The 12,472-nt window shown below is 51.1% G+C and overlaps 1 protein-coding gene across 4 annotated transcripts in view; it reads left to right on the top strand.

The window, feature by feature from the left end:
* Positions 1 to 12,472, top strand: part of MBP (myelin basic protein) — a 111,725-nt gene that overhangs the window by 75,103 nt on the left and 24,150 nt on the right. For 2 of the 4 annotated variants that reach the window (XM_084779385.1, XM_084779387.1), the window contains exons 4-5: positions 3,117 to 3,553; positions 9,826 to 9,903. In XM_084779385.1, coding sequence (XP_084635511.1) covers positions 3,117 to 3,553; positions 9,826 to 9,903 — 515 coding nt within the window. The remainder of the gene's footprint in view (positions 1 to 3,116; positions 3,554 to 9,825; positions 9,904 to 12,472) is intronic. The other 2 variants (XM_084779386.1, XM_084779388.1) reach the window with 1 other exon arrangement.

The raw sequence follows: 12,472 nt of genomic DNA, 5'->3' as shown, positions 1-12,472 counted from the left end.
AGTAACTTAGTCTCTTACACACGTGCCCAGAGGCTTCTCTCCTGGGTGATTCTAATTGTCTCCCGAGTGAGTCTAATTGTTGCCTAGGTGATTCTAATTGTCTCCTGGGTGATTCTAACTGTCTCCTAGGTGATTCTAACTGTCTCCTAGGTGATCCCAATTAATTGTCTCCTGGGTGAGTCTAGTTGTCTCCTGGGTGATTATAGTTGTTTCCTAAGTGATTCTGTCAAGTTGATAATGAGCTTTAGTGTGAAGCCTTATTGATATTTTTCTCATTAATGTGTTTATGATTATCCAACTTACAGAAGTTGCACGTCAAGGCTGTTGGTCCTTCAGCAGGTCTGAGGCCACCTATCTCTGGAAGTCCTGCTGGTCGGCTGTGCTCTGTGATGTAGACTGAGAGATGGGATGTCAGGAGTGCTCGCTGCAGCACCCCCTCCTTGAGAACGGCAGTCAGTGCACCACCAAAGCTGACTGTGCACACCCAAGGACTGAACACCCAAGGACAAAACACCAAGCAGTGACTCAGCAAATGGCATTGCACATATGTGGCCATGAGCTTGCTATGGGATGGAATGTCACACACACACACACACACACACACACACACACACACACACACACACCTTTCACACCTACTTGTTCATGGCTCCATCCTCACTGTGATGTATTGGGGCTGCCAATGGAATTGTGCAGGTCCTGATGAGTCATGAAAACTGGGGTGCTGACGATGCCCTGACACAATCACCGGAACACACCTTAAGGGAACAGTGTCCCTACCCACAGCCACCTTGTTTCATCCCTCCTGGCCTCTTCCTCCTCTCTACCTCCCTGGAGTGTAAACCTGGAGTCTATGGCACTGCCTGTCCCCTCAGCCTGGCCTGGGTACCATCATTGTCATGTGAGGATCTCCTTGTTCCGAGCTCTTGAGCTACCTAGTCTCTTCATTCACCTGGAACAGCCCTCCTGCAACTTAGACCTTTCCAAAACCAGCTCTCAGCAGACAATGACAACCCCAGTGCCCCCCTCCTTCAATCCTCCTGCCTCCTGGATCCCATCTCCCAGGATCTGGAGTTCTTTCCTGCTCAGGCCCCCAGGGTGTATCTGCTCTCTCACTCCAGTCTCTCCTCAGAATCCAGACTCTCCGTCCAGCAGAGTTCACCTCGCAAGGGCCCTGCTATTGGCCCCTCACACCTGCTGTCTGTCTTCCTACAGTCACCTGATAGGAAAGCACACACTACCTGACATGAGACTGCACTGTGGGTGCCAGTGAGTCAGCTGTGGGGGTCAGGCATCCAGAAGGAAGCTGTTTAAAAGGCGCAGGCCTCGAGAGTCCCTTCTGTGGCTCCTCCTACCTTCAAGTGGTGCTAGCATTCCTTGGTGTCCGGTGGCTGCAGCCGCGTCATTTAGACTCCTTCCACCTTCCACACTCCTTCTCTGGCATTAGGTCTCTGTCTGTCTCAGCTTGCTCTCTTACGGGGAACCCCAGCATTAGGATGGGACCTGCCATACTTCCCATGACCTTGTCTTCACTGGATCACTTCTGCAAAAACCCTATTTACAGTTAAAGTTACAGTCACAAGTAGAAGGCTAGGGTAGGGACATGTCAGCGGGGGGGGGGGGGGGGGAGGCATTCAAATCTTAGTGTACATTTTTCATCTGATTCCCCAAACTAGAATGTAAGCTTCGTGAGAAAAGGACCACATCGTACTTCTCACTGTAACCCTGACATTTAGAGAAATGCACCCCTCCTAACCCAATTAAGTAACAAATGGCAGGGAGTCAACACGTGGTTGCAAGCATGAATACATGGACTCCTGTTGAGCAGATCGGCAAGGTGGGGGCGGTTGAGAATGGGTCAACACACAGGGAGATGAATATTGTTGGGTGACTATCACTGGCTGGCTGGGTGGCTGGCTGGGTAGCTGTGTAGGTGGGTGGCTGGCTGGGTGGGTGGATGGCTGGGTGGGTAGCTGGGTGGGTGGATGGCTGGGTGGGTGGATGGATGGATGGCTGGGTGGGTAGCTGGGTGGGTGGATGTGTGGGTGGGGGGCTGGGTGAGTGGGTGGGTAGCTGGGTGGATGTATGGGTGAGTCGGTGGCTGGGTGGTGGCTGGGTGGTGGCTGGGTGGGTGGGTGGGTGGGTAGCTGGGTGGGTGGGTGGCTGGCTGGCTGGGTGGGTGGATGTGTGGGTGGGGGGCTGGGTGAGTGGGTGGGTGACTGGGTGGATGTATAGGTGGGTCAGTGGCTGGGTGGGTGGGCAGATGAATAGAACAGATAAGTAGAAGATGGATGAATTGATAAGGTGAACAGATGATGGATAGACTAGAAGAAGGGTTGACAGAAAATGGAAAGGTGAGTAGATAGATGGATGGTACTGCAGGAAAGTATGATTTAGCCAGATTTCTTCGGGTTAAGTGATAGAGTTGGAGGAGGAAGTTAATATACATTCATTTAAACCTAACAACCATATGTTGGGAGAATGGACGTGTCGTCATATTTTTGTGATAAGTCTGTGACTCGGTGTGAAGTGTCCAGGTCCCACAGGGAGCTTTTCTGGTTTCTGGGGCTTACAGAGGAGCCAGATCAAAATGCCCCGGGTAAGCAGTTCCAGGAGACAGAGCCCCCTGTGGAATCTGGGAGAGAGGAAACTGTGTGCCCTGCTTCCCTGGGCATCAGCTACAGAAAGGTGTGGGAAGTCACTAAAATCACCTTTTGTCAAACAACGGCCTTGACATTCGGGGCTTATGCACTGGTGGCCTTTTAGGCAGTAGCCATCCCATAAGATACCTAAACCGTGGGGCTTCCGGTAACTGAGCAGCTCAGGGGATGTTTTGGCATGATTGCTGTGGGTACTCAGGCTATCGTCCCCTGAGGGCGGTTCTTTCGATGAGGTCACGAAGAAAGCCCCTGGGCCTTCTCTCTGAGCAAGCTAAATCCAGGTTAACTCCCTCCGGTTGAAGCAATCCAAGGTGCTATGAGGTCCCTGGGCCCCGCACAAATCTGTGGGTTTTATAGGAGACAACCAGTTCAAGACCCCAGGAAAATAGAAAATAGCGGCTTTGTCCCTCGCTAGGCTGCGCACAGGCCCACATTCATATCCCATTGTTGTCGCAGGGGAGGCAGATGCGGTCCCGAACAATGGAACCTCGGCTGAGGACGCGGCGGTGACAGACTCCAAGCACACAGCAGACCCAAAGAATAACTGGCAGGGTGCCCACCCAGCTGACCCAGGGAACCGCCCCCACTTGATCCGCCTCTTTTCCCGAGATGCCCCGGGGAGGGAAGACAACACCTTCAAAGACAGGCCCTCAGAGTCCGACGAGCTCCAGACCATCCAAGAAGACCCCACAGCTGCTTCCGAAGGCCTGGATGTGATGGCATCACAGAAGAGACCCTCACAGCGACACGGATCCAAGTACCTGGCCACAGCAAGTACCATGGACCATGCCAGGCATGGCTTCCTCCCAAGGCACAGAGACACGGGCATCCTTGACTCCATCGGGCGCTTCTTTAGCGGTGACAGGGGTGCGCCCAAGCGGGGCTCTGGCAAGGTGAGCTCCGAGGTGTAGAGGAGCTGTGGGTTTAACTGCAGAAAAGAAGGAGAGGTGGGCAGGTGAGCTGGGCCAGTCGCCATCACTGACACATCTCTGTGTCTGAGGTACTGGCCCTGGTCAGACAGTGCCGACAGCCCAGGGGAGTGGACTTCGCTGCCACTTGGCCCTATTTCTACTTGTTTTGTTCCCTTTGTCCTCCTCACAAGGAGCTGTGATTGGGGTGTCGCTCAGGAATGCAAGGGCCTTCTGCATCCTGGACTTTGGGGGGTACCCTGGATGTGGCCTTGAGATTACCGGTCCTTATTGTACAAGCCCTATGCCTACGGCTTCAGCCACTTCTGCCTCTGCCCAGTGCTTCCGGTTTCAGTGCTGATTTGTGCTGGTTCTCTGCTGGGTTCAGGCTGCTAATTTCTTGCCGGTGTGAAACAATGATCCAACTGAGGGGAAGGAGGTCTGTGGAGCAAACCCCTCCACCTCCAGCCAACTTCCCTCTCTCTGTTTTAAGTAATTTGATGGGGGGCGGGGGGAAGGAATGAATGAATGTTCATGAGTCAAAAACTTTATTATTTTGTGATTCCGTTAGTTTAAATGGAAACTGGGTTTCATGACGTTTTGAAAACAAATGTTCTGTGGATTGAAACGGATCAGAAGAGAAACAGGTGCTGGTGGTCCAGTTTCCAGGGGCAACATCTGGGACGGGTTATGCATTAATTAGCCTGTGGTTCAGGCTTGTCTAGCAGCTAGTGCCAGGTGCCTGCCAGCTTGCAAGTGTATGGCGTTTTCCATGACTCTGTTGGGCAAGAGATGTAGGTGGGACATTTAAAACAAGCCCTGGTTTTTGAGTACCCTCGCAGCCTGGGAGATTTCTTCTGCCTGTGGGTTGTGTCTGTTCTCAAAGCCTTGGAGAGCTCAAGAGGCTTTTGATTGAAGTGTGGGACAGACGCCTCTCTGTGGCTCGAGGGCCGTTGGCTGTCCTCTGCAGCTGCCCTTCTGAGAGTGAGGATGACTGTGAACTGATGAAGGGGAGGGCTCATGGACCACTCTTCTGCTCTGTGGCCACCGGGACCCCTTGGTGTCTCAGCAGCAGTCTGGTCCTCCTTGGGATGTCACTGCGACTTGCCACTAACACTGGGCGTGTCTTACCTGCTAACAGAATTCAAGCTGCACCTGGCTCCTTCAGGGTCTGTACTTAGAGGTGTGGCCTCCAGCCTGATACATCAATCCTGGGGCTTGTTTCCAATGCTCATTTACATGTTGGCGGCTTTTCAAGCACTCCTGTCAAGGCATTTAGGTCTGAAGGCTCCTGACTGCCCCCTTGAGGTCCCTCTGTGTAGCACAACCTCACCTGCCTAGAAGCCTTAACCCAGTCCACACAGCTGAAGGGACAGGGCTTACACCGTGCAGGAAGGATGAAAGAGCTTGAAGGATGGATTCTAGGACCCGTTTTGTGGTCACAGTTCAAGCTGAGACACCATGGCGAGCTCATGTGGCACCACGGCTCTCCCAGAGTGCACACGTGTGTCTCTCCATGAACTGATTTAAAGTCACATGCTTTTCAATTTTTTTTGGAAGAAGAAATTCAAAGCTCAGGATCAATCCAAATATTTTCAAATTATAAATTATATATATATATATATAATTTTTAAATAATTTAGATTTTTTGAATCTTGAGGTGTCAATTTTTGCACCATTATGCAATATGGACAATTATTCAAAAGAACAACCTCCATACCAAAAAAAACAAAAAACAAAACAAAAAAAAAAAAAAGAGTCCCTTGGTGTCTGTCCCTGGGATCCTTATTTTCTCGTCATTTATTAATTTGTTTAAGTTAGCATACGAAACAGGGTTGTGGCATTCCCATGCAGAGTTGGCTCATGTTGGCCCTCCCCTGCACCCTCTGCACCTTGTTTGAAACATGGCCAGAGATGCCCTCCTCTGCTGAAGCTCCCTACGCAGGCACACACAGGGTCGTGGTATCCACGCCTACCTGATTGCATGTTCTTGCTTGTTTAACATTGGAGACTGAAGCTTAACTCTCTACACCTGGCTATACATCAGGGTCACCCTTGAAGCCAGGGGCGGTTACGACTGTGGACTGTTAGGAGCGTTTGTTTCTATTTGTATTTTGCTGTTTATAGGTGGGGGAGGGGGCTTGTTCTCCTACACTACAAAGGCCCTTGAGAAAGTTGCAAAGAATAGAGTCCAAAGGCTAGCTAGCTGACACTTGTGACAAAGCCAGCCTCCTCGTTGTCATTCTAAGACAGAATGCTCGAGTAAGAGTGAATACAGTACAGCTACATGGCCTGCCTGTGTGGAGCAGGGTCTCCAAAGAGAAACCAGGGGACTCCGAGCACCCTCCTTTTCATGCAAAGGGCCTTCTGCTCCTATTGCTGCCTGCATCCTCCCTCCCCAGGCACGTGGTGCCTCCGTGCCATGCAGAGCCACCACCCCCGGCTCCCAGAATGCAGGGACAACACCCAGCCTTTGTGTGTTGGCCCCAGGCTGACATTCAAAGAAAGCACGCGAATAATGCCCTGAGAAGGCATATTCTTCCACTCCCCGTGGTGAAAAGTCCACTTACAGAGAGTGTTCTGCTTTGTTGTGGGAAGAAAGGGAGGCTGTGCTGTGGCCTCTGAGAAACAGGTTTCCAAGCCCATAGAATGCCCAAGGCCTCGTGAGGGTGTGAGGAGGTGGGTTTGAGGAAAAGGACAAAGGTGCCTGCCTGCTCTGACCCCATTACCTTTCACCTAGTGCCACCGCGGCCGCCACGCCAGTCCCAGTCCTAGGACAGTCCCCAGGCCCACCAGCCAGAGTCTCAGAACACAAATCTTAGAAAGATCCCTTCCCACCCAAAACCAATAGCATCTCACAGAGGACCCAGGCTGATGATGCAGTGTCTTATCCAGAGAGCACAGGAAGATAGCAGCCCATCTCCCATTCTTCCAGCGGGGGAGGGATGGCCTAAGCAAAGCCACCGTCCTGGTGACTTCCCCTGTATCTTTTGTTTCCACTCCTATCCCGCTAGTGCAGGCATTTCATCATTCAAATGACTGCTCTAATTCTCACAGAATGAGATTAAGACCTTTCCCACCACTACATACTACTCGGTGTGCTCCCTCTTGTAAATTAGCCAGAACGTCTGCTTTCTGATACTTTCTGTGGCATTCTAATTTTTATTAAGTGTACCTCCATCCTACAGTAAGTTTTAGTCTTCACTGCTAACATGGCATCCAAAGGTTGCAGATATATATACTTGCTATTCTGTGGCAAGGTGACATCCAAGGTTGCATGAAGGACACACTGGAAGTGCACATGTATTGTCCCAGAGTCCAGTGGAGTGCCACCATTGAGAGAGAGAGAGACAGCAGGGGAAGGGGGAAGTGTTTGTCATTACCTTCTGTGATTAGAGAGCCCAGGGGTCCAGGCAGAAACAAATACAACATCCCTTTGGGAACTAGGCACCCACATGTCACTATCTGCCTCCCATCCACTTGGCAAGAGTTTTCCAGAGACACTCTGGAGAAAGTCAGCCTGTGACGGACACACTAGCATCTGTGTCCAAATTCATACTTTTGAGATTTCTTATATGAACTTGGTCTGTTATTGGTCCCTGGTGTCTAACTCTGCCTTTCTGCTGCCATGGTGGCCACAGCCATCTACTGCTACCTAACAGTCATTGTGGAATTTGATGGGCATTGCACCTCTGGTAGAGGTGGGACATTTGAATATTCTGTTTGTACTTTATGGTGATTCCCTTGGGTGCTTGTATTACCATTTGGTTTTGTTGTAAACTTCTGAGTAATGTATACCTCTGCCTTTGTATGCACTCATTAAACATTTTAACCGACCAAAGATGGTGTACTAATTGTATATGGACTTTAAGTTGTATTTTTATTTTACTAATGGCGCTGTGCGACTCGTATTTCCATGGCCCTGAGAAATACCCGCAGGTAAGTCTGGGCACTCAAGCTCTTGCTGCCTCTGACAGTGGCACAATCCCCAGTGCTCTCTTTCCACCACACAAGATGGTCTCTCATCATGGAAGTGTGGTACCTATCTCTTCCCTGTCTTGTAGCCACTGCCCTGTGTTGCTTACGGTGCTTAAGGGGTGCCCTGTGGATGTTAAGAGATGCAAGGGCACAAATGAATCGGCCCAGGGCGCCCAGCAAACACTTACTGAGTACCTTACTTTTCTGCCACTATGATAAAACACCTTGACAAAAGCAACTTAAGCTAGGCAGGCAGGAGGCAGGAAGGAAGGAAGGAAGGAAGGAAGGAAGGAAGGAAGGAAGGAAAGCAAGCTTATTTCGGCTCATAGTTCCGGGATGCAGCACACCATGGCACTGAGTGAGCCCAGGGACCTTGATCCTGACTCTCACCTCCTTCTAAATCCATGTCCACTTTAAGGGACTCAGCACCCCGTTATTGGTATGCCTTTGAAGGGAAGTGGGATTGGCCAGACAGTGACAAGCAATTCTGACTGGTTGATGAAAAGTACAGCTTGACATTGGAAGGAATAGATCACTGTAAGGGAAAACAATCCCTCTTTGAGCTCACATTGAAGTCACTAAGATGCCAAGGTACTGGCTTAGTATATAACAATTATTGGACACTCCCATCAAACTGTGGCTTAATATTTTATCTTGAAGTTGTTTTGTGGTGGTGCTGTTGCTGTTGTTTCTCTGTTGTGTCAGTTGCCACAGTCTCTATTTTGTTTGTTTATGAACAGAAAAAGCAGGGAGCAGCAGCTCAGGGGAAATTGTCGCAGGGAGCCCCCTACATGTGGGCTTAATGCCTGTGGTTCTTCCTAAGGAGTGTTCTTGCCCCGCCCCTAGTCACCCCCTTCCCACCTGCAGGTACACCTTAGGCTTGGAACCATTCCAAGTTAGTCAAAGGCCTTGTGATCCCACATAGCCAGAAAAAGGCTCGCCATCCCTTGTCTAACCCTGTTTGGATGTGGTGACGTCATACTGCACTTGTGTAAGCATCCCTAGGTCATACTCCCTCAGGACCGTGATGTTGCTGTGAGATATCTGTCCGCCCTGTGTGTCAGAGCTGGCAGTGAGGGAGCTCACAGTGATTTAAATGGAGAAAGTCATCGCCTGTTCCACAAAGAAGACTCCAACAGAAGCTGTTCCTTACCTATTGCCCACATGTAGGCTGGGCTCGGCCCGTCACAGGATCCCTCTTCGTAGGGAGAGCCAAGGCTTGTCAAACAGAAGCCAACACAGGCTTGCCCGAGGAGGTTTACTCTGCCGCGAATACTCAAATTTCTGATGTTTTTTAGGCCCCCAATATAGGGACTTAAGTCACCAGTATTTCTTGCTGGCATAGTGGTTGCATCTCGTGGGTGGGTGAGGACTCTGGAGCTATACAGTCACCTCAGAATTCCCTCTTCAACCCCTGCTAGGTTGACTTTCAACGGTGCTTCTACAGGCACTATGGTCACCCTCTCGCACGGCACCCCTGCCCACTGCTAAGAAGGCTGTTCTGCATCAACAGGGCAGGAGTCCAGAACCAACTGCACTGATGTGCTCTCTTAGCTGACCGCAATGAGCACCCCCCCCAATTCTTCTCCCCCTTTCTCTCCTTCTACTCTCTCCCTCCCTCCCTCCCTCCCTCCCTCTCTCCCCCCTGATTATTTTGCTGTGAACAGTCAAAAAGACAGGGATGCCTTCTGCGGGCCATTTATTCTGTTCTTTTGAATCTCACTTGAACTTCCTCGATGTCTACACACACTCTCATGGCTAAATAGAACGCTCCCAATCAGGAGCAAACTCCACATCACAAGATTTGCAGCAGCACCAACTGCAGGTCACAGGACTCGCACCAGGGAGTAAGCCCCTCTATGTACAAAGTCCCTGGGCTTCACCAACGAGAAAGAATGCGAGCAGGACAGTGTCACTCTGTGTGGCCTCAGGAGTGACCCTGAGCACTGCAGCTCCTGGAGTCAGCTCCCTGCACTCTGTAGAAGCCTTGGAAAGATAAGAGTGTGCCGTCCACTGCTGATTGGAAATCCAGCACAAAGGCTGCCACATTGGCCAGTAAAGAATAAAAGGCCTACAAGTAAAATCCAATGTAAAAACGAGGCCCCTCCATTGCAATGTCATAGTAGGTTTGCAAAACCCTTCACACCACCAGATAAGAAAGCATTTCTTTGCCTGCTGGGGGTCGGCTGCACTGATCCTAGAGATTTGCGGAGGACTGTGGGGCTCTGCAGGCAGTGCCCACACCGGACTCACCCGGCCCACTCTGTCCTCCTCGGCAGGTACCCTGGCTAAAGCAGAGCCGGAGCCCCCTGCCTTCCCATGCCCGCAGCCGTCCCGGGCTGTGCAACTTGTACAAGGTAAGCTGCGGCCGCTGCCCCACCAGCCAAGGGTCACCTGTGTGTGAGCATGCTCTCAGCTCTCCGGGCAGCTCTTAGGGTCACGTGGATTGGGACAGGCAGATCCTTCAAGGGCTTGGTGTGTCCCAGGGGTCCAGCAGGCCTTCAAGGCATCTGTGAGTCTAAACAAAGATAGGAAAGCAGGCCCTGACCAAACACAACAGAGAAGAGATTTCAAAACAAAGCAAAGGGCTATGTGGGAGGTTAGAGAGTCTGTCTTTGAGTCTATGGTGTCAAAGTCTCAAAGGACAGGTCATAGCCGATCAGGTCGTCATAATGGGGACACGCTGTGAGCCTGTGGTGTGCCTTTTGTAATGCCACTCAGGTTGAAGAGCCACCAAGAGGACTGGCCTCAGCCTGGGCCAGGTTGTTGTGCCTGCCTAGGTTCCCTACCTGCTTTAAAAGCAAGCTCCTATCAGATGTCAAGCAGCCCAAATACTCAAATAGCGAGTGTCCGGCTTAAGTTCAGTCCCCCAGGGATCTGTCCCTCTGAGTATGTCACAGGTAGCATGGCTGCGATCTGCCCTCACTTCCCGGTATGGAAGCTGTCACCTTAACACACTGTGGAGCTGGGGAAGGCAGCCACAAGAGGGGGAACCCTTCAGTCAAGCACAGCAGGAGCTCCTCCGCGTGGAGGCAGAGTGTCACCACACAGACCGTGTCTACCGGTGACCGCTATACACAGAAGCACATACCATCCGAACCCTGTCACCTGTCCTCTTCAAAGAGAGAAGGTGAAAGGCTGAAAACAGATGCTCAGAGACCTAAGAACTAGAACATTCTCCCCCTGTGCTCCACTGAGCACCTGTCAGGAGGGAGGATGCGCAGAGATCACATGACCGCACGATTCTTCTGTAAGGTATTACACATAAGCCCATGAAGCAGGACTCCCAGGCACAGGCGCTTTATAATGGATCTGCATGTAAGCTCGCACAGGAGCTGTGCCTGAGGTAGGTGCCCCGAGGGGCAAGTAGCAGGTACTTAATGCCCTGTGCCTGTGCCGTAGAGACATGAAGAATGAGGAGAGTGCCCACTGGCCTCTAAGGTGGCTGGCCTGGGGCCAAGGCTGAGGAGGCAGCAGAGGAAAGCAAGGTTAGACTAGCCCAGGGGCCTTGGTAAATGTGATTCCAGACATGCACAGTACTGGGAGCTCTGGGGACGTTGTGATGCCTCTTGAGTGACAGAAGTGACTGGAAACTCCATGCAAGGTGTCTGGAGTGGCCGCGTCCCACTCAATTTTAGGGCTGTTTTAACTCTAAAAGTGCACTACTTCCCCTGAGTAGTTTCTGAGGGTTCATTGGTTCTGGGGTCTGCTGAGCCCTGCTTCCTGACCTGGGAGATCTTGGGGGGCAGCAGCACCTGCCCAGCAAGTGCCCGCCCCACTGCTTCAGCACTTAGCCTGAAGCTAGTGTGACAGGTGCGAATCCTGTGACAGTGGCAAGTGCTTCACCTCAGGGGAGTAAGAGGCACATGGTACCCAAGGCTAGATGACTGACCCAAACCATGGAGCACTGGGCTCTTCTTAAATGACACCTGACACCACCTCCCTGCCCCCGCCCCACCCCCTTAGACTTGAGACTCTGCTACAGAAAGCAGACCCTATGCACAGAGAGTGGAGATTCTGACAGGAACCCCAGGGTTTCCCACAGCAAGGAACCATCAACAGAGTGTTTGTTCTTCCTCCTTTAAAAATTACTTAGCAGAGAGACATCAGCCCTTCTTATTCTCTGTCTTCATTGCAAATGCATATGTTTTAATTTTTCTGTGCATATATTTTAAAGCCTGGCCAAGTCTCAGGCCAGCTATCAACGACATCCTTGCCTAGCCACAGAGTGCAGTCTCCTGTGGCCATGTGTTTAGGATGCTAGAACATGCTACAGGTTCCCAGCATGAAGCTCTTTGCATCTATTATTTGAGGGCTCCTGTTATAGTTCACATGGGGTTTGGACCGACTGGCTTGAGCACGCATTTGAAGCAAACTAAAACAGAGAGTGGTTATGAGGTGCTGTGCATGATGTTTACCTGTTTACCGTGATGGGGAAAACAGAGATAAAAGCTAAATCTAAAGGTAAGAGATGATGCATTCTCCCAGGCACCAGAGAACTCTTCCAGGGCCTGTTAACTGAAGCTACCTAGGCCTCCCTGATCCACCAGGGAAGGCACAGTCATGGTGCCAGGGCATTCCCCATGGCAGGTAAGCATAGAGGCAAGTGTCTGCCCTGGCAGCCTGGGGCTTTCCTACAGGACTTTCCTAATGAATGCCCCAGGCCTTCTCTCTCTTCCTCTCATTGTGGGTGCTGTATTCCTCTACTGTGATTGTCTTCATTATGTTAAGAAAGCAATGATGAATCTCAGAGTGTGAAGCACACAGCAGCAGCCACGGGGAAAGCACAGCCAGGCCTGGCCCCCTCTAATAGTTCCAGAAACACTCATTCATGCCTTTCTATGATTCGGTGACTTGAAATGAGTGGGCTTGCCAAGGAGATAAGGCCATTAGGTGGAAGCCACAGCCTTAGGGCATTAGGACAGA

Source organism: Acomys minous, assembly GCF_964271855.1.
Source record: "Acomys minous genome assembly, chromosome: 4".
Taxonomy (NCBI): domain Eukaryota; kingdom Metazoa; phylum Chordata; class Mammalia; order Rodentia; family Muridae; genus Acomys; species Acomys minous.
The sequence above is the reverse complement of the archived record's forward strand: the minus strand, read 5'-3'. Positions and strand labels throughout refer to the sequence as shown.